This window comes from Sinocyclocheilus grahami, unplaced genomic scaffold, assembly GCF_001515645.1.
Source record: "Sinocyclocheilus grahami isolate Dianchi unplaced genomic scaffold, SAMN03320097.WGS_v1.1 scaffold228.1, whole genome shotgun sequence".
NCBI lineage: Eukaryota > Metazoa > Chordata > Actinopteri > Cypriniformes > Cyprinidae > Sinocyclocheilus > Sinocyclocheilus grahami.
In genome coordinates, this window is record NW_015505407.1 from 563,377 (window position 1) to 585,840 (window position 22,464).

A 22,464-nucleotide genomic window follows, 5' to 3' on the forward strand; every position below is an offset into this window, starting at 1 on the left:
TGGGATTTGCTTCAGAATTACGACAGAGACCCGCAAAATAAACCAGGCCTCTGTCGGCTCCTTTATTAGCGCAGTTCAGTGGAATTAGGGGATTTATCCTTGGGATTTTCTATTTAAAGTCCTTTTTTGTTTCTTTTTCTTTCTCCCATGCCCACTATTGCTCAGATTACACACTGGGACACTGATGTAAAGTGTCATGACATGTTAACCGAAGTCAAAGCAAGTCAAGAAGCGCTTGTCCCATTATAATCACAGTACTATAGACAGTCTGTTGCTCAGTCACTGGTGTCTGCTAGCAGCGCGAGTAGAAGCACATACAGGTGCATCTCAATAAATTAGAATGTCATGGAAAAGTTCATTTATTTCAGTAATTCAACTCAAATCCATTAAAACACTGATTTATGTCTGAGAGATCGCCAAGGAATACATTGGCTCTTCTTAAAGATGTGAAGAGCCAATTTTATTGGACCATGACTCTAAATGCAGAACTTTTCATTGTTCTAATATTGACTTTTTTATTATCTGACCTAGGCTATATAATATTTTTATTTCTGGATTATCCGTCGAAATGTTTACTTTGATTATGGTGGCGGAAAGTCTTAGTTTGATACTTAAGTTTAATTATTATCATTTTATGATACAAGATTTTATACTTAAACTGATACTTAAACTCCCCTTCCTAAATATAATCATTATAATAATAATGCTAAATAATAAATATTAATAATATGCATCTTAATATTAATAATTACATTTTAAAATAAAATATGAAAAACAACAATATTTTTATTGTTAATTTTTATATTGTATTTTAAAATGTTGATTATTAATAATATTAAGAAAATGCATATTGATTATTTAGAATTATTATTCTAAATACTAAATATTAAAAATATGCATTTCTTATCTTAATTTCATTGTAAAATAAAATATTAAACAACAACAATCATCATCATAATCATCATCATCATCGTTGTTGTTAATTATAAATAATAAGAAAATACATTTTAGTACTTATTATTTGAAATTATTATTATTCAGTCATTCAGATTTCTAGACCAAAAAATAATGCTCACAATATTTAAATAATTAATTTTGTATTACCTAGTCAATGACATGTTCTGGTGTTTATTATTGATTTATCATTGAGGGCCAAATAAAAAATAAAAACACCTAAGTGAGCTAGTAGCTATTCAAAGACGATTAACATTTAAAGACATCAAAGAGGGATATCCAAGCGTTGGCCTGCCAGTTCCTAAAATCCAGATCTTATGGCTTTTAAACATCCGTTATTCTGTGTCTGGCCCACTGTTAGGCAATTTGGCACCAGCTTTCTGCAGTAAAACCAATAAGTGTTGTTTAGAGGACCGGTCCAGAGGGAGAAATGACGGAATAGATATAAAGACAGGTGCAGTCATACAGATTTAACAGCATCATTTACTGTCATAGACAGATATTTCGATGATGCTGCTGTGGTCCTGACTCATGTTTGCTGGTGTAGATTCACTTCAGATCAGGAGAGAGTGTGATGCTGAGGGCACAGAGGGGGTCACCCATAACAAGTGTGCTGAATCACATGTTGTTGTACTGACTGACATCAGATTTATTATACACTTTAGTCATTTATTGCGTGATCATTGGTTAGTTTTGTAGTTTTATATGTTTGGCTGCCATGCATACTGACACAATATTCCAAAAAGTACTTTGTGCCAAATAAACACTCCATTCATCCATTTTAAACACCAGCACTAATTCTTTGTCTGTGCATCACCATTTCTGATCTTGAGGCTAGTCCATAAGCTTTTATAGCAAGCCGTTTGGGATGGATGTTGAACGTTTGACTGTCTTTCCTCATTTCTTTGGGTTTCCTGGAGTGGTGGATTTCCATGGTTCCAGAGCAGGCCAGACAGACATCCACTCTGCTTTTGCCCTGCATTATTACAGACTCTGTTTATGGCCTGTTTACTGCTCTGACCTTTTTCATGGTTCCGTCTGAACTTGCTGCCTAATACAACGGCTCGAACATATGTTCTGTGGATTAAGCAGGGCTGTTGGCCTTTGTCATACAAGATGGAAAAAGGCAGAATAAAGAAACAAAGAAAAACAGGATATAACTGAAAAGGACTAGAGCTGAGACCACTGGTGGTCCATGAGGGATTCCAGGTGGCCTGTGAGTTGATTGTCTGAGTAAAATAATATATAAATATCATATTATTTTCATATATTTTATTTCACAATAAAACATTATTATGATTGTATTTTATATAGCGACATATCAAGCTGATTCGTTTTAAATACAGAAAGCATTCATATAGTTCAAAGTTCAGTCTAATTTCTCAGATAGCAAATATTTGGCTAATTTAGGTTCATCAGATGAAAGTCATTTAGATAAAAAAAATAGCAGTCAAGCAAAATTACAGATCAGTTGGAGACAGTAGGTGAAAAGGAATGAAATTCAAAATTGGTTTGCCGCCTATAAAGTCGCCTAAAGCTGTATATTCTTGAGTTAATTGCTGCAATTTGCAACTGATGCATTGAGAGAACTTAGACAATTTAATATACTTATTATTTAATGAGACAGTGTTTTGATTTGTTGTGTAGCTGAATGAGCAAAACAGAAGAACAGAACTGTGTATCTGCTGTGCTGTCTGTTAATGGATGAGAGAGCAGATATAGAGTTTAATCAAAACATGAAGAGTTGTCACAGTGCCCTAAGAAAAGCTCAAAGGGATAATGAGTCAGATGGCGGGGATGCCCCTGGTGTCACACTCAGAGGTTTATTTGGGAAATGGGAGTATAATTTATTAAAGATTTGTAGATAAACAATATCGGTAAAAGAGGAAGGCTTTCTGCATTGTTTTTGTTTACATTTCTCAGTTTGATTTAGATGGACAACTTACCTTTGCAGTTTTTCCTTTAGATTTTAGATCTCCAGATGTTTTTTTTCTTTTTCAACTTTACCTGAGCTTTCTTTCCTCTTGTGAAAAACTTGAACATCGTCTTTTATTTTCTTGATAAATCCTCTTTCTGGTTCCAGGGTGATGGCATATCTGTGCGTCAGACTTGACATATACAGTATCTCTCCTAATTAATATTGCTGACGACTGACGAGTGCTACGAACGGCTCTGCCTGATAAATATGGAGAAGGTGTCGAAGATATTGGAATATTATTCATTGTCTAAGATAAATAAACCTCGGGTAGAGTAGACGCCGCAAGTCTTGGTGGAGAGAGAGGAGGTTGTAAGAAGATTCCTTCTTATTCCTTCTAGACTAGAGATCATCTTTTTAATGCCTGATGTGCAAGATAAATATTATTTCCTTATTTTTCCTTAATTTATACCATATCTGCTACAACATCTGTATATGTGGTTTATTAATCTTCGCTGTCGCTTAGTTTTACCACATCACTGTAACCAAAAGATCCTGGTAACAGCCCTTTAACAAAGAGAAAAGATTTTAGTTGTTTGTGATATATATCATGCTACAATTAAACACTATTACAGTTTTTCTTAATAATGTTTTACAGTTGCATTACATATTTGCAGTGTATTTTCAAAGTGTAAATTACAATTTATAGACTCAGCTTCTCATATTTGAGGAGTGTTGAATTGCTAAAATGAAATATAGATATCTGTTTTCTGTATCTGAGTTTTTGTTGGCATATAAAAGCACTTTTTGGTATGCTAAGAATTAACAAATAACATGATACAAGATCCAGAGGACCTGTGGCCAAATATGGCCCTGCTTTCCTGATACTTCTAGGCATGAGGTCTCTCTTGCGTAAATCCAGAACGCTCATCCATTTCTGCTGGAATGTGATTAAGAATCATTTTATAAACATATCTATCTGTCATAGTGAGAGGCGTAAATGTGATCGCTTTCACTGCTTGAAAGACATTTTTCAGCCTATTGTTTTCTGACAGATGGGGTAAATATATTTTTTCCCCCTCCATTCCTTACTTTTGGATGTGCATCGACCGAAGGTTATTGTGGTATTTGTAATATGGTGCCCTCTTTTTGGTCGAATCAACTTTAGCTTTAGCGGCCGAACACTTCAGCTCTTGTCAGTCTTAATGGGAAATTACATTTAAAATGAAACATATAGTTTGCTTTCCCGGCTCATGAATCTATCTGGCCAAGGAAAAAATAAGCATGGCAGGAATGTGTGGTTTAAATGGACAAAATACCAGTTTCGGGTTATGTTACTCAAAATATTGTATCCGCATTTATAGTTCCAAACCAGACTTCCATGAATTAATTGAACAAATATAAAGTGCAGAAATGCTGAACTTCATTGAGAAAGAGCAGTGATAGGGATGAAAGAGTGCAGTTATGTAAGCACTGCGTAAGGCTATTTTCTTTCCATCGCCTTTTCCTTGATTCCAAAAAGTATTTTACGACAGTTTACAGAAAATGTACAAGTTGTTTTTAAAGTATTCACTTTTGAAAGCACAAAATTAAAAAACTTGCATCTCTTCCCCTGGGCAAGATATTTGGACTTTCTTTTGACATGCTGACTTAAAGTACTGTTTTATATACATGTCTCATTGTGCTTTACTCCCCCCATTCACCCACTCCACTCCTCTCCACATCCAACTCTCTCTGCAGCAGATCTTGGCACTGACGGATGCGTTGTCACGTGTAGGAGTCCAGAACCTCTCTCCATCTCTTCTTTTTTTTCGGCACTCCCCCTCCTCCTCCCAGCATCCCTAATAAGACACATGCTCCTGGGCTGGGTTGCTCACTCACGTTAGGATCTCCTGGCTGCGACCGCCACGAGCTTCTCTCTCCTCTCGGTTTTGCCCCCCCGGCTTCATGGGTTGAAGGGCAGGTCGTGTTGTCTACAAGATCTCATCTCTCATCTCGCCCGGTTCTCTGCACCCAAAACTTCATCATTCTCATCTTCATCGTCTTGAGTGCTATGGTTTGTTCTCCAAACATGTTTGGACTTGCAGCGGCAGAGGCCTCCAGCCAAGGGCGCCGCCACCGGCTGTAGTCGACTTCGTTCCACCTGCCACAGCGCGAAAGGGGCCCCCTCAGCTGTGATCTGTCTGCCTGCAGACGGGACCCAGTTTGACTGGGGGGCAGGGACTATGCATTTGGGACTGGTGGCGCTGGCAGTTGTCTTCCTCGGCTCCATGGGTCACGGTGATAACCTCAAGGCCTCCAAAGCAAGAAGACAGAGACGAAGTGAGTGTTGATGTCTCTTTCTGTTTCTTTCTTAATATCACATCATTAAGTAGCTCACTGTCCCTTGAGACAGTGCAACATTTCACAATTTATTTCTGTCGGTTCCTATTATTTGTGGCTCATTAGAGCATTTCTGAGTTCCTTGGAATGCTTTTGTTTTTTTTCAGCCAGTTTTGTGGGGAACCTGTTCTGTTGCTTTTAATAGCAACTTTGCGTTTTAAGCGTACATTTTAAATGAGCATATCATGTTCCTAAGCATGGCCAAATTTCACCCATTACAGTTTTTTTTGCCTGAATACCTAAGTATAATGCCTAACACACTTTATTTTTGTAATTTGTCTGGCTTCAAAGCAGCTCTTACCTTTTTATGACTTTTTAAAAATATTTTTTTCTTCTTTTATGGAAAAGTTAGTTTTAAAACCCACACAGTGCAGCAGAACTCACTCTGAAATATTACATACGTTCTCTTATGTGTGAGAGAGCACTTATGTAGAATTAGTGTTTCATACTTTAAAGAACACATTTATTTTTATTGAAAGTCTTATTTTTAGTTTAATTTATATATATATATAATATTCTATAAGTAAATACTTTGAGGCTTTGGAATAATGGTGGGAAATCAACCTCCAAACTGCAGCAGAACTCACTCTGAAATATTGCATAAATTATTATATATGTGCACACCTTAGAGCAAGAGCGCTGATGTAGGTTTAGTATTTCATATTTTAAAGAACACAATTATGGTTATTGGAAAGTCTTATTTTTTGTGTGCTGTTATCAAATACTCAATAATGCATTCTGTGTAATTTTAAAAAGTCAACCTGACAATCAAATAAATATATATATATATATTTTTTATCCTAATCTGACTTTTTTGATATTAAGGGTTGCGATTATTCAGTGGAAATTGTATATTGACCACTGCTGGCAGTGTTGAGGAGAGTACAGCCTCCTCTAGAGGATGTTGTAGGTAATGCAGTGACATTCACAGTGGCTGTATAGTCTACGAATCTGCATTGCATTTTGCTACTGGTTAGGCTGCTGTTGTTTAACTTAGCTATTAAGAGACAACAGTGTTTTTTACATTTATACACTTGCCAGAAACTATAAGCAACAAAACGAACACATATTGTGTTCTGAGAGTAATAGCGGGTAGCTAAAGTTAGAAATCAAGTAGCACGAGGAAGCCTGAAGTGCAAATCAAAACACAACGCCAGTGAGAATGAAAAGCTATCTTGAGGAGAAATAAACAGTGAGTTACTTGGTGAAATAAATCTGCTGATGCTTCACAATCTGTTAAGCTGTAAGCTGATCTGAGCAGTGCTTCTTGATAGCAGAGTTTTCTAGCAGTTTTATCAACAAAATGAAAGCAAACACATCTGAAAGCTGTTTTTATACAAGTGACTTATCAGCAGTCATGCTGCTTCCCTCCCCCTCACTCTAAAATATCCAAACCATACCAGCAATTATTTTGTATAAGTGTTTATTTTTGTTCGTAATAAACTATTTTAAATTATGCTATTGCTCTGTACATTCATTTTATGGCATGGCTCCGAGTCCTGACACATCAAAAATGGGATCCAGCTATTCTGCCTACTCATGTACATTGCAAAATTTTTTTTTTTTTTGCCCCATTTTAAACAAGATACATTTACTTTTAAAATTGTGTAAGATATAAGACTTGTTTGCAGGGAATCCATCTTGATTTAAGTTTATTTCTCTTACCCCATTAGCAAATTGTATTTTTTTGCTTTAAGCATAAACCTCTCTAAATTTTGCTAGGCAGTTTTAAACAAGACAAAATGTATTTGCCAGTAGGATAAGAAAATTAAATAAATTAAATTCAAGATATCAAAATTCTCTGGAAACAAGTCTGATGCAATATATGTGATATTTAGAATTTTGTTTTTTATTCCATTGCTTTCTTACAAATTCTTACGGTTCGATATGTTTTAAGACCAATTTTAAATTGTTCAAATGAAGTACTCTTTCTAGCCCAGATTCTGAAAAAAAGATGACAATGTCACTGTGTCTGGAGTTGTGTTTGTTTTGAAATACAAACCAGAGATTAACATGATGTAAATGCATAAACAATGAACACGCTAATGTAAAAAGTAAAATAAAGCAATAAATGCAATATCTTTAGACTTTAATTGGCTACAGTCATCTGAGAGGCAACAAAAAAGCATGGAAAATGTTTCTTCGTGGACTGTACTGTTAAATTCAACTAGTTATTAGAGCTAAGAATGCAGGCAGAAGTTTGCAAAACTATGCAGAGTCAGATGTCAAATCACATGGATTGGTCCATTATGTCTAAAAATGCTTGTTTAATGATGCTGTGACTACATTGCCTACTTTTTCATTTCAGGAAAAATTTCGATTCTCTGCTAATAAATTACCTTTAGACTAATGAGGTGTTTGGAGGGTATTTTAGATTGTATGATGATCTCACTCTGATTTTGGTCATAAAAAGGCCTTATTTATTACTTGTACATTCTGTCATCTTTCCCTTGAAAAGGAAAATCCAAAGGGGACATTCTGGTCATAATGATATATCACTGTCTAGAAGTGCAGTGGCAACTGATGCTATCTTTTTTAGCATGTGTGCAAGGTTTGTGAGTAGCGCATACTGTGCAACCTAGCCAACCTTCCTGGAGTGCAAAACAATCATTCACGTTCATCATTAATAATTCTGGTTTCATATTTGTTGTTCCTGCTGAGAGACCGTTTCATTTATTCCAGCGTTGGAGCTGTGTAGTGATCGATAAAGGACACCCCAGTGCCTGAAATTTTTTTTTTTTTTAATGATCCTTTTATGGATTTTTTTGGTAGATTGGTTGTTCTTTTTTAGCTGAACCCACCAAGGAGTCCTTGCTACTGAATATTAACGGTAAAATAATATTGATATTAGTGGTTAAAAGCTGTTTTTTTCAGTTATTTTGCTTGATGGATGAGATTATGTGATCTAATAGGTGTCATGTTTTACAGTAAAAATATGTTAACTTAAGGGTTGCATTTATCCATTAGGTTGCATCACTTACTGTACTTGCAGCTTATTTACAGCGGGACGGTCGTTTTAACACTTTTCAGCATAGAGATTGATTGCCCTGTGAGAGTGTATATTTAGAGCTAATGCTACACAGATAGACCTGTAAATTAAAGCAGATGACTGCAGTTTTGACTCCAGTCAGCCTACCAGGAACAAGATGTGCACTCTGACATGCTTTCGGAATAATCGTTTATTTCTTCTTGGCCTCGAATGCAGAAATTTTTGGATGTTACAAGCAAGGCATAGAAATCACAAGGGATGAGTGAGCTTTCTTAGATATCTGTAACTGATTTTATTTCGTCATGTGTCAGCATTTTGGGACACCTGGACAGAACAAGTACACACTGATGTTTCAGGCCTCTTTCTGCCTAGTTGACCCATCAGAGATCTGTGTGCGATGTCGCAAATTGAATCGCCTATTCACACAGTGCTCTCTCCAAAAATAACTACTATGTTGTCACATGTTGTGTTTTTGGTGCTGGTCCGTAGTTTAACTAGCATTAGTGTCCTGTCCTGTCCTGTCCTGTCGTGTCGTGTCCTGTCCTGTCCTGTCCTGTCTCTATATGATTTAATGAGTTTATTTCTTTTGATATTTAGGGGTCATGGTAAACTCATCTTGGTTGTTTATTCAAAGGCTAGGTCAAATCCAGGTAGCAGTTGCTGGAAAGTGACATTGTAATCACACTGTCTACTCCTGTGGAAAGCACATAACTAGTTTACTTAACTAGTCATTGTAAGCACTTGGGATTGCAAAGGGTCTTCTAAACTGTAAGCAGAGGCAGACAGTAACTAAGTACATTTACTTGAGTATTGTACTTAAGTACACTTCTGTCAGGACCACTATCGTCAGAATGATAGATACTTAGCATAAAGTTTGGTTTGGCGGTATGGTTCTGTTCTGGGCAAAAAACCTCCCTGCCCATCCATGCAGCCTGTCATGAATGAGCAGGGAGAGCAACAATAATAACCCCCCTAGGGTTAACAGAACAGAACAATGCAGATATCATTAATGTACTCAATGATATTTAAGTTAAGGAAACACATCCAGTATCACGCTCACTCCTTTTCTCTTTATTTCTTCCATCAGTAAGCACTGAAGTACCACCATCGTGCTCGACTGGCTGTGAACACTGCTCAGAGTATAACGGCTGTCTTAAATGTCGACCCCGGCTCTTCATCCTACTGGAGCGGAATGACATCCGTCAGATAGGCATTTGCCTCGCTGCCTGTCCTGTTGGATATTACGGCATTCGAAATCGTGATATGAACAAATGCACACGTGAGTCTTTGCTCTACTGGTATATTTTCATAGTTTCAAAACTGTAATTAAGTAGGAGATAATGAGGTAAGCTGTGCCAATCAGCGGTAAGCTGTGCCAATCAGCACATTAAAATGATTTCTGAAGGATCATGTGACAGTGAAGGCTGACGATAAATTACATATTAATATATTTTACATTATATATAAAAATAGAACAGTTTTAAATTGCAATATTTTACAATATAAATGTTTTATATATCTATATATTATTTAGATGTATTTGCATAAAAAAACAATAGCTGTATATTATCACATGACAAAAATGTGCAGTTTCTTATATTAACAGGAAATGACACAGCTTGCCCACTGACACATCTTACCCTGCTCCCTTTCTGAATTAATTGATGAGATGAATTGTCTGAACAGCACAGCGTCATAAAATTACCTTCCTTAGTGCGTTTACAAGGCTTTAACATCAGTTATACAGTGTTTAATGTCATTGTAAAGATGGCACAAATGATGTAATTATGAAACAATCACATTATTCACAACATTCTTTAATACTGTAACCACCAATGACATTAAACTAGCGCATCTGACTCGTGGATGCCAAATGCTGAGCCAGTGATCTGTTTTCTCTTACTCTGTGGGTGAAAAACAGGGTGGGGGGATGTAATGCAAAGCAAAACATTGGTAATACGTGGCTGTTTGTCTGTTTCTTCTAGGAAGTCTGTGTTATTATTGTAGGCTGCAAATGCAGAGTTCATGGTAGTTCAACTCTGGTCATATTTGTGACCCTGGACCACAAAACCAGTCATAAGGGTACATTTTTCGAAATAAATAAAATAAAGTTGAATAAATAAGCTTTCCATTGATGTATGGTTTGTTAGGATAGGACAATATTTGGCCAAGATACAACTATTTGAAAATCTGGAATATGAGGGTGCAAAAAAATCTAAATATTGAGAAAATCGCCTTTAAAGTTGTCCAAATGAAGTTCTAAGCAATGTATATTACTAATCAAAAATTAAGTTTTAATATATTTACAGTAGGAAATGTACAAAATATCTTCACGGAACATGATCTTTACTTAATATCCCAATGATTTTTGGCATAAAAGAAAAATCTATAATTTTGACCCATACAATGTATTTTTGGCTATTGCTACAAATATACCCCAGCGACTTAAGACTGGTTTTGTGGTCCAGGGTCACATTTTTCAGTCTTTCTGCGCACACCCTATGCAAAAAAGCATAATGAGGATTTACCTTTAATCATCCTCTTTGTTTTAATAGTGCGATCTCTAGGTTTCAGCCAGAGACTCGGCGGCCTTTTCCCATCATGTGCGTGAGCATTTTTACTGTGATAAAGGTAAAGCAGTGGATAACTGTGGATAAACAAGGAAATACCTCTCGTAAATTGATTGGTGGTACCTCTTTACTCCTGTTGTGGGAGGAAATTATAGCTTTATTTGAGCCTTTTCTAACTTCAACCTACCAAAGCTTTTCCAGTTGTAAATTGAACGACCTGCTCCCTTTTCAAGCATGTTTTGAAAGCCAATTAGTGGGAATCACAGCTTGGAGTCATTATATTTTGTTATAGGAAGAAAATACTTTTGTTACCAAGATACACTCTTGCATCATTCTGCCTAATACCTCTCAGATGGTTCTGATTTAAACTTTCATTCTAGATAACCTTAAATTTAAATGTTTAGCATCAAGGGAAGTGAGAAATTATTTCACAACCCTCTGGAGCCTTTAATTCATCATTTCTTGACTGTATACTTTACACTTGCTTTGAAATACCACATGCAGCTGTCCGCTTGTTAGTTTAAGTATTTTTATGACCCACACATTGAGACCAAAATACGTCGTATCCACAGGTGTTGACTCCAAATCGCTCCGAACATCACAGACCTCTTATTGTCAACATTTCCCTCTGACGTGTTCGTTTCTTTGTCATTTTGAGTGTTTTTGTCGTGTTTTGAAAAACGGCTGTGCATGCGAACCCCTCCTTCATTTCAGGCCTCAGAGTGGCTGCCCCGTTGCAATTATTCAATTAGCTGAATGCATTTGATTTGTTTCCAGATCCCCATGATGTCTTGTTAACAACATTTGTCTTGCATTAAGGTTACATTTGTAAATGCTTGAGTGCAAAAGAATTTGCTCCAAACATTACTAATTTAGTTGTCAGGCATTTAAAGTAGTAATTGAGAGCAGAGGTTATAACAAAAAACACAGATCAAGTATGTTGTTAGGCCCTCTTCTGCTTTTGGCCGGGATTAGCGATATCCGTGATATCTGTGTGCTGCTGCTCTCAGAATGTCCCAGGTATTTGAACAGAAATTTAAGAACCTTATTTTTGCACATTTTCACATATATCATGGTAATTTAGCATTTAAATCTGTTTCGCAAAATTATTTTACAGTCTTTCTTGATTTAACGTTCAGTCTATGTCAGCCAGAAGACTGTGAGGGAAAAAAGGGATTTCAAATCCGATATGAAAACGGGAAATAATCAGTTTTAGTATCTTAAAAATGTTAAAACATATGACTTAAAAAGAGGAACATTTACTCATGCTTCAACTGAAGTACTTTGAATCATCTCAAATCATTCTGGATGACATGATAATCAGGTTTTAGACTTTTGGATCTCACTGTAAATCCTTTCATGTTTTACAGCACCAAAGTAAAAGCCTAAGATGGATATTTAGGAACTAGATCCCCTGTTTATCAGAATGAGATAATGATGAAAATTGAGAAGGGGTTATGGGTTGGGAAGTGAATTCTGTTTCATTTGGTAGGTGTCTGGCTTTTATTCTGCCAAAATCCACAATTGCCCCTAATTTAAGGCAGTTTGTATGTTTGATCAAAGACGGCAGGCTTGTAATGAGACAGAGGTGTGAGGAAGCCATATGAGAGTCCTGACATTCTTGAACTGACTACTTTTTGGGTAAGAAACTGTAAGAGCCTCAACAATAAGTCACCAGATGGTGGTCCACTTGTTCAACGTCAAAATAAGCAGAATTATTAAAAGATTGTGTTGATATAATCAATATGTAACTGTTATTGTCTTTCTTTATTACAGAATGTAAAATAGAAAACTGTGAGGCTTGTTTTAGCCGAAACTTTTGCACAAAATGTAAGGAGGGCCTGTATTCACACAGAGGGCGGTGTTTCTCCAACTGTCCTGAAGGATTCACCGTCAACGGCACCATGGAGTGTGTAGGTGAGTGAACTGCACACGCCAGGGGTTTACAACCTTTTGCTTTCATTGACAGAGAACTTACAGGTGCATCTCAATAAATCAGAATGTCGTGGAAAAGTTCATTTATTTCAGTAATTCAACTCAAATTGTGAAACTTGTGTTGTTTCAGTTCTAATATGTTGTACAACAGCATTTTCTAGTATATATTGCTTATGTGTCTTTTTCAGTCATAGGAAAAATTAATGCCTAGGTGCCATTTTAGAAAACCGATTTGTAACGTAAATTCATGTTAGATTTTAAAGGGGTGGTTGATTGCGATTTCCCTTTTTTTAACGTTAGTTAGTGTGTAATGTTGCTGTTTGAGCACAATATCTGCAAAGTTGCGGCGCTGAAAGTTCAATGCAAACTGAGATATCGTCTTTTAAATTTCTGGCAGTTTAATGCCTACAAAAACGGCTCGTAGGGACTACAACGAGTTACTTCCCGGGTTTGTGACATCACAAATCCAGAAAAACCCCGCCCCCGGGAACATGCAACAAAGGGGGCGAGGCCATGCTGTGCTGCTTTAGAGAAGATGAAGAGATAACTAGGGGTGCACGTAAAAATATATTCATATATGAATCGCGATTCTGTCGTCTAACGATTCTAATGGATTCACAAGATTCAAAATCAATGTTCTTAAGCAGCGGTTCTTAATCCTGTTCCTCTCGTCCCCTGCTCTGCACACGCTCTGCTCTGCTGCATCTCTCTCTCTCTCTCTCACTCTCTCTCTCACACACACACACACACACACACACACACACACACTAAGATCATCCAACAATGAACTGTTCCATTTATACACTTATTTTCACATATGAGAAGCGTTATACATGGACGCGCGTGTGGTTGCGTACTGTATTAAAGCTTTAATCAGGATAAAACCGTATATTAAAAGCTAACAGAAGCAGTAGCATTTACAAATAACAGCATATCTAAAAGTATGAGACAACAACAATCAAAAAACATACCATTAAGAGCCGTGCTTGCACAGGTTCTGCGTGATCCTCTTCACTAATATCCTCTGCGTCTCAATCGGGCTCAAACTGATAAGCAATATTGACGATGCCATTGTTTACAATACAACTGGCGCTCATGCTGCTGAGCTGAGGAGCGGGACGTTTATATGCGCACTAGAGGCGGTTTAGCCAATCACAACACACTGTACTAGCTAACCAATCTGAGCCCATCACGTATTTTTGAGGGAGGGGCTTCATAAAAGCAGGAAATGATCAGCGCGTTTATGGGAGAAGGGACAGAGCGGTGTAGAATAAAGGTAAAATATGTGAAAAATAATGTTTTTTTTTAAATTTTAAACGAAGCATTAACACATGTTAGACTGCACCCCATAAACACAATCAAGCCTAGAAAAAAAACAGTCAACCACCCCTTTATACATTTTACCAGCAAAACTGAACAGCAATTTTCTGCCTCATGCTTAATTATGGGAATGTTATGCTTTGTTATGTTTGACAAAAATTGGTTAAACATGAAAAACAAATTGTGAATGTTAAATAAAAATAGAACTTTACCATTTTTTAAACTGAAAGCCAAATAATGTCACTTCTACATTTTTGTACTTTAAAATGACACAATGACTAAATTTGACACAAAGACAACATTTTTGTAGTTATTGCAGTTTTTAATAAATATTTATTATATAAAGGTTTATTTTATTAAAATGCACCATCCTCACACAATAATATCATGTTTTATAACAGTAATATTTAAAAATCGGAATCTAATCTGGTTTTATATTGTATATATCCAGTATATAAGGTTTTTGGTTTAGTGCATGTCATCAGATGTTGTGGGCACATGATACTTCTGTCATAGAATGACTATGTACTGTATATGGATATGGTTGTTGCGACTCAGTTATGCTGATGAAATTATAAAACTGGGAAGTTCTCGGATAACCATTTTCTATTTCTTCAAATTTTGTTTTCCTTTTTTCTGTGGTTTCTCAATCGCTGTTGAGAGGAACGTTGGCACAAGGCCTGTTGGAAGTTTTTTTTTTTTTTTATTTCTTTTGAAAATATTTCTGTCAGAAGCAAGCAAACACAGCACTAATAGCATTACTCTCAATGGTGGTGCTGGCTCCTCCAGGCTGTTTGGTCTTTAAATGGAGAGCCTCGACTTCCAGTGTGACATTTTCCCAAAGTTTATGATACCTCACCTGCGTCAACGGGTCAGTCCACCACTTTGTTATGTGCATTTTTCAGTCTGTGATTGTTTTTGGCTGAGATGAGTTCCCTTTGACCTTCCTGCCCCTAAACACATTAGACAGAAAAAATTGGATACTTAGAAAAAACTTGAAACCGCTCCGTGCAATTGAAAGTCTACAGCCTGACAGCTTGTCATTACCTAAAATGAATAAAAAGGGAGCCTACCTCATACAATCATAACACATGCTCTGCGTTTTAGCAAAATGCAATTGGAAAATGTGAGTGATGCTGGATTTTATAAGTCTGAATCTCCGCTGTGAATTCTTTGGGGTTTTCTAATGCAGTTTCTTCAACTTTTGATTGGAGTAACTTATTTCTCAGACCCCCGTCATTCATTCTACACTCTAAAAAAATAATGTGTTAACGTTTTCAGTTTTCATAAATTTTCTTGAGTTATGACAACTTCTAATGAAATTATGTTAAACCAACAAACTATATTGGGTTAGAAGAGCTTAATAATTTGTAACATAAACACATATTTTTAAGTTCAAAAAATATAAGTTGCTCCAACTAATGGATTTGTGGGCCTGGAACCAATTTATATTATCTTCTTTCAATTAAAATCCACATATATCATAGCACACGCTAAATGCAACTTAGAATGTATATTTAATGAGCAAATAAGATGTTCTTTGTTGCTGGCATTAGTGCAGTCATTGCTAATAGAGCCAATGTACTGTTTACCTTCATGTGGTCTACTCTTCAGCACAGTGGTAACCACAAAAACTTCAACATAACAAAAACTCTTTAAAATGTCAAACATAGCAGCATTACACACTAACAGGTATTTCCCTTCACTAAAAAACACATAAAATAACTTAATTTCAACATTTAATATCCTTATACAGTTCTATGCAAACCATGCTGAGAACTAGAATTCCACTGCCCAGTTTCCAAAGTTAACAAGACAATTTTATTGAGTTATTACAACTTTATTTTTAAAGAAATTCAATTAACACAGAAATTTGAGTTTAAATTACACACAATATTAAGGTACCATAATGATCAACATTATTATGTCAACTGAACTCAACAAAATAATCAAAGGTTAAAAGGTTTAATTAAATGATTGAATTAGAATGTTTAACTTGCAACCATGCATTTATTTAAGCTGTGGTAACAGGTCCCCTGAATCATGTAAAAAATTGGTTATTCTGTTTTTTTTTCTTTGTCTGTGTTTCTTTGTTGCAGTCCAATGTGACCTAAGTGAGTGGAGTCCATGGGGCCCTTGCATGAAGAAGAACAAAACATGTGGCTTTAAAAAGGGTAACCAGACCCGTACCAGGGAGCCCTTACAACTTCCAAGTCCTGGCACTTTCACAGGGGCTGCTCCGCCCTCGGGCTGCGTCCCAGAGACACAGACCCAAAGATGTACCGTGCAGAAAAAGATCCCTTGCAAAGGTAAATCACAGAAAGAATAAAAACACAAAATATTGGAATGTGGATGGATAGGAAATACTTGTGCGGAAAGGAATGCGTGAAATCTGTTATCCAACTTCAATATGCGTTTTTGCAAATTACAGATTTGTTGCTTCATTGATCATTTATCTTTTTTTGGCCACTCGGAAAAACATGTAAACAATCTCCTGGAACTAATTTGATTTAGTTTATTCATGGTTTTTGACATAATACGGTGCAAATAAATCCTTGAGTGTTCCCAGTAAATAAACAGAAGCCCAGCTGGTTTGTAATCTTTTCGTTGCTGGCTGCGGATCTGAGGGCGGCATTTTGTTTGTTGCTTTAACTTACTGGAAATTGAGGTTAATATGCTGCTCTGGCTCTCGAGCAGGAAAATAACGTTGGTGGACCTGTAGTGGACCTGTTGACTGTAAACTGTTTGTAAATGTCTGAATATGTTGTTTCTCTCTACCGTTATACTCTTCTGGATGGCTTGTGTAGATTTCAGCCTAAAATATAGGAGATTGCATTAACAAAAAGGCTTTTAATGGCCCAAACAAGAATTTTTAGCTCATTGGTTAATTCAGTGGTTACATCACCGTTCAAAAGTTTTGGGTCAGTTCTATTTTTTTTCTTTTAAAAGAAATGTTACTTTTACTCAGCAAGGATGCATCAAAATAACAAGTGACAGTAAAGACTTTTACATTATTCTAAAAAAAATCTATTTAAAATAAATGCTGTTCTTTTGAGCTTTCTATTCATCAATGATGAAAAAATGTCAGGGTTTCCAAATAAATAAATGAATTAAGTAGCACAACCGCTTTCAGCTTTCCCATAGCAGTAATAAATTACAGTTTAAGATAAAATAGCAAACAGTTATTTTAAATTGTAATAATATTTCAAATAAATCAAATAAATTTAGCCTTCGTGAGCATACTTTCAAAACATAAAATCAATTTTTTTTCTTTTTGCGTTTTGTTTCAGTATTATATTTTTTATTGTCTATTGATAATACTATTCATTATAATATAATCAATAGTTTAAGTAACTTTTCATTATTCAAGTTAAGCTGAATTAATTCTTTTAGCATTATTTTCAGTATACTTTGTTGCCATTAAAAGAGCCATTAAAAACTTTGTGCTGCTCTAAACCTGAATGACATTTTTATCCATGAAAACAAGGATGAAAAGATGATCGTAAACCGTTAATCTTAAAAAGCACATAAAAGTATGATACACATAGTCATTATAATTTGCATGCATACAAGAATGTCTGTTTATTTATTTTTATAATTTTATTTTTTTACACAAGTGTAGTGCAGTGAGTGGAAAAGAAGAAATTGCAGCAAACCTCAAACTTCACTGGATCTTGTGTTCGTTGTCAACTTGATAGTTTTGATGTCTGCTGGTGAACAAGATTTGAGAACTAAGGAAGGACATTTCAAAAATAAAAATAGCTAGTTTGATCTGATTATTTTCATTAATGTTTCATGAAATTTACAACTGAATAGCTTACAGCAGACCTTGCAATGTCATTGCCAATTCAGAAATCAATCCAGGCTAATAAAACGTTTTTGTGTAATTGTGATGGCTTTCACTCATAGTCTATTTTTGTATTTTCTCTTTTATGTTTTCCAATATACAGTATATACAGTATTCAAGCAATTTATGTCAGTTTATGAAACTACATGACTCATGAGTTAATCGTAAGCTAATCATAATATCACACTTTGAGTGTTTCTTAAAATACTGTAAACACCTGATTATAACTTCTAGAGCTCTTAGTTGTCTTCACACTGTTGAGAAACAGTGCTTTCCTGGAAATTACATATTATTCTGTGTGAACAGCCTCACAAGATCAAGTGCTCACTGTCCTTCTGTCGGGAGAATTAAGCTCCATGCTTTGCTGGACTAGGTGTGACAACGCCATTTGAGAAATGAGAGGCAAATTTACTCTGCATGACGTCCGTATTTGTGGAAAGAATTTCCACCCGGGGTCCATAAGAGTAATTAACAGTGAAATATTATAAACTGCCCCATAAAAGTGCTGTGACGCCTGCCAAATTTCTAAACTTAGAGGGTCCACTTGTCGGCAAAGCTTTCGAAGAGAGAGAGATAGAGAGAGCTATGGTGAACTAATAGGCCTGGACACATGTAAAGTAATTTGTTTGTAGTTCACTCTCATAACATCATGCTTTCCCTAACCATGTTAAGATAGGATCAGTTATGTGCCGGCTGGAGTCAAAGCATGTTTTTTGCCCGAAAAGCAAAGCAGTTCTCACTTCTCAGGGCAAAAAGAAGTAATGCGACTCAGGTGTAAAAAAAAAACAACTAATATGTTATGGGTTGCATGACCCGATTGCCCTCCTTTTTTCTCAGTGCGTAAATGTGTAGCTCGTGCAAAATTAGCAAGGCTCTGAATACATCTGCAGGAGTTGGCTGACAGGGCTGCTGTAAAAATCACAGGGGGCAGTGCTTGTATAACAGCTGTGATTTACTGGTCTGCAGATCTCACGCTTTGTGTTGATTTTGCCAAGCTCTCCCCCCCCCTTTCTTTTCTCTTTCCTGTAGCTTAATAAATGTCTTTGCACGAAACCTGAATACACTAAACGCGTGATTGCCTTTGTCAGGCGATGGTGTTTAGGTTGGATTGAGCAGCGCTGTAATTATTGCTGTCATTAATGAATGGATCCTCCCCAAGCGCTCTTACCAATTTATCAAAGCTAACAAGTCTCTTCCATGTGGATCCAAAGTTTAAGACTCCATTTCCTTCCATGTTTTTTCATTTCACCTCGGTTTTAAAATCGTGATTAACTGACACTCGAGAGGCATTTTGTAAACTTAAGGCCTCTGAATTCTTCACATGAACAGGATTGCTGTTCTCAAAGCAATGAATACTAAACAATTGAATTGAGTTAGACTTCTTTTGTTTGATTTGTGGAAATCTTCTCACTGATAAGACTATGATATTATGCTTTTATACAATACATACAACATTTATCTCTGGTCCTCTAATCTGACTGGATGAATCTGGGACATTAACAGCAAGTTATTTTATGAGTGATGAGTGAGTCAGTGAATCATTCATTCAAATGATTTGTTCAAAACACACCGATTCATTCAGGAACAAAACAAGTGACTCGCTGCGTTCCATTCTGAAGAGCTCATCCCAGTTCCTTATTCACTAATCCCTTCGAAATCCCCTCTCTTGCTTGGAAGGCGCTTTGCGTCATTTTGCCAAGCTAGTAAAGGAGGCGCCGTCACACAATTAAACCTATGCAAAGAATCATGGAAGCAAAGTCTTTCATTCCGAAGGGCCCTTTGAAGTGGCCAGTTTTGAGCACTTTGGTTTGGAACGACCTTTCAGTATGGCAGCCATGATTGTTCTCACTCCAAAGTGCCCTTCATAAGTGGCTTTAGTCAATGAGTGAGTCGCTGAATCATTCATTTAGCTGATTTGTTCAAAACATACTTATTCATTATTGTACAAAACAATCAAATGTCTTTTATGAGTTAGTCACTGAATCATTCATCCAATCGAATTGTTCAAAACATGCTGCTGATTTGTTTAGGAACAAAATAAGCAAGTGTCTTAATAAATGAGTCATTGATTTATTCACTCAACCAATTTGCTCAAAAACAGTAACTCATTTATAAACAAAACACCACTACTGTGTGTTACTCTGAAATGTGCAGCGGCTATACTGTGGCTTTGTTTGAAACCATTTTTGTTAGTGGAGCAAAACTAACTAAATATTTGGCCATATTGTGTCGAGTAAACATATCATTATAATATTAACGTAATGTTTATTGATCTGTTGTGTAAAAGCAAAAGCACTCCCAAAAATAATTCTGAACAGTGTTTGCGATTTCCTGCAGCGGAAAAACAGTAAAACAGAAAACTTTCTCTTGTAATATTGTGGAAATATTTAGTTGTTGATGCTTCAATAATGTAACAGGCATAACTGCAAACAACATCATACTGTATCTCTGACATACAGTATATAGGTTTTATATATTGCAGAATGAACTGCTGTTTGTGCTTTACAGGTAATTAGAATGCTAATTATTACTTGTTATTAGATTCAAGTCCATTAAACTTTTCTTTAATATTTGCCAAATAAAGTGGTCTTTTATGTGTTTACGATGATGCCATTTCAAGTCAAAAATCTGTAAACGTGAATCTGCTTTTTTATATAACTCTTATTAACAATCAAAGGTTTAATTAAACAAATATTTGTTTGTGTCATTTCCATTCTATTTTTAATTATGCATTTTATGTAGAAACAAATGCAACAGTTTGTGGTATAATATCAGGGCCTTGAGATGAGCAGAGAGACAATTCCAGGAGCCACAGAGCGGCTGTGTGTGTGGCTCATGTTATCAAGTGCAGAGTGAATGCTCTCCAGCACCAAATGAGTGTTGACTTTGGTTTCCAGGGAACACTGAGACTCACAACACTAACTTCATAACAAATATCAGTCAGTCTGGAGGCCCTGACTCCCCCTTGTAGTACTGCAAGTGAGGCTGATGGGAAACAAACCAGCCTGTGTTTTTCAGTGCTGGACAATACTACAGTTACTACAGGACAATACTACAGTTCAGCATGACCTAATCAGTATTTATAATCATAACGTTTATGCATACATTTTTGTAGAGTTGTATATACGTTTAAATGTTCACAGCTTTAGAAATATATATATTTTGTATCAATCCTTTACATTTACATTAAAAATAGCTACACTTTACTATTATATAGATATTTTTTATTTTTCTAATTAACTTGAAATACAAAATTACATGTATTAAAGCTTAATTGTATATCTTGAATTAAGTTGACATTTTTTCTTTTAAAAAAAAATATAAATTGAATAAAATTTTGAGGTTTATTCCGAAATCAATAAAAAAAGAAAAAGGGGTCAGAAATATAAATCTTATGAAAAAATACATACGGTTTTGTCTCTCAAGTATATTTACATTGTTTTTTACTTAAAAACAAGACAATAATACATCTTGGGTTTTCTAATTGCAACTTGCTTTTATTCAGGAGAAAATAAGAAGAATCCACAAAATCGTGGAGAAAAAAATGGCAAGAACCGCGGACGAGATTCCAAGGAAAGTGGCAAAGGGGGCAACAAGAAAAAAAAGACCCCGAACCGGTCCACCACTGTTCCTACCATTACAACGAGCATGGTGACCTAATCTTATGGTGGTGTCAGGTGGGCTTAAGAAAGGAGAATGCCTGGCCCATCTTCGTTGGCTGAAGACAAAAAGGTTTTGATTGTGACAATATCAAAATTATGCAAAAAAGAAAAAAAAAGTAATAATGCTGCTAAACGTAAAACATGTTCAATGAGAACTGGAGGATTGCTGTACTGAATAATGAACTGTGTAAATTGAGTAAAGTTTGAGGGAACCAAGGAGCTAGGTTGGTTAGTCTCATGCTATTTGGAAGCACCCAGAAAGACTGTGCGTGAACAGAGTTGTCTGCTTGTAAGCCTTTCCACAGGAAACAACATCGTTTGTGGTTGGCAAAATGTTCCATATGTTCCTCAGACCTATCAGAAAGGTTTCTGAACTACAGACGACACATCTAAAATACATTAGAATCTCTTGTGGTTCAGCTAATCTAGTTGTAATCGCATTCTTTTTGAGTTGGATCTCCTTATGTTCATGACAGGTAGCAAACAGTCTAGAGTCTGTCTGTGAGTCAGTCTCGGAGTAAAAAGTGATTTTTTTTTTAACAAAAGAAGACACTGGAACTGATATTGTGGTTTACAGAGAGAATATGGAGAAAGAAAAACTTTAATGATGATGAAACTATCCAAATATGATGCAAAATTTTTTATTATATACCTAGAGACAAACGCACTTATAACTTAAAACTGATTTGCGGTTTTACTTGTTTTAGTGTTCTATGTAAAATAAAAGTCTTGCGATTAGGGGAAAATAAATACAGTATTTTCTGCACAGAAGAAGGCAGCAATAATATGAGCAATGTACAGTGCTGAAGTATGTGTATGAAAGATTGTGTGTGTGTCAGATATGTGTTTTTGAATCTGTTTTCTTATGTGCACCTTTATGTTGTGAGGCG

General features: G+C 35.9%; 1 protein-coding gene across 1 annotated transcript; it reads left to right on the forward strand.

The window, feature by feature from the left end:
* Positions 1 to 4,949: 4,949 nt before the first annotated feature.
* On the forward strand, positions 4,950 to 21,953 carry LOC107597137 (R-spondin-1). Its single transcript, XM_016288080.1, has 5 exons — positions 4,950 to 5,191; positions 9,328 to 9,519; positions 12,587 to 12,727; positions 16,165 to 16,374; positions 21,418 to 21,953. The coding sequence occupies exons 1-5, from the start codon at positions 5,095 to 5,097 to the stop codon at positions 21,570 to 21,572; spliced, it is 795 nt and encodes a 264-aa protein (XP_016143566.1). The 5' UTR covers positions 4,950 to 5,094; the 3' UTR covers positions 21,573 to 21,953.
* Positions 21,954 to 22,464: the final 511 nt, after the last annotated feature.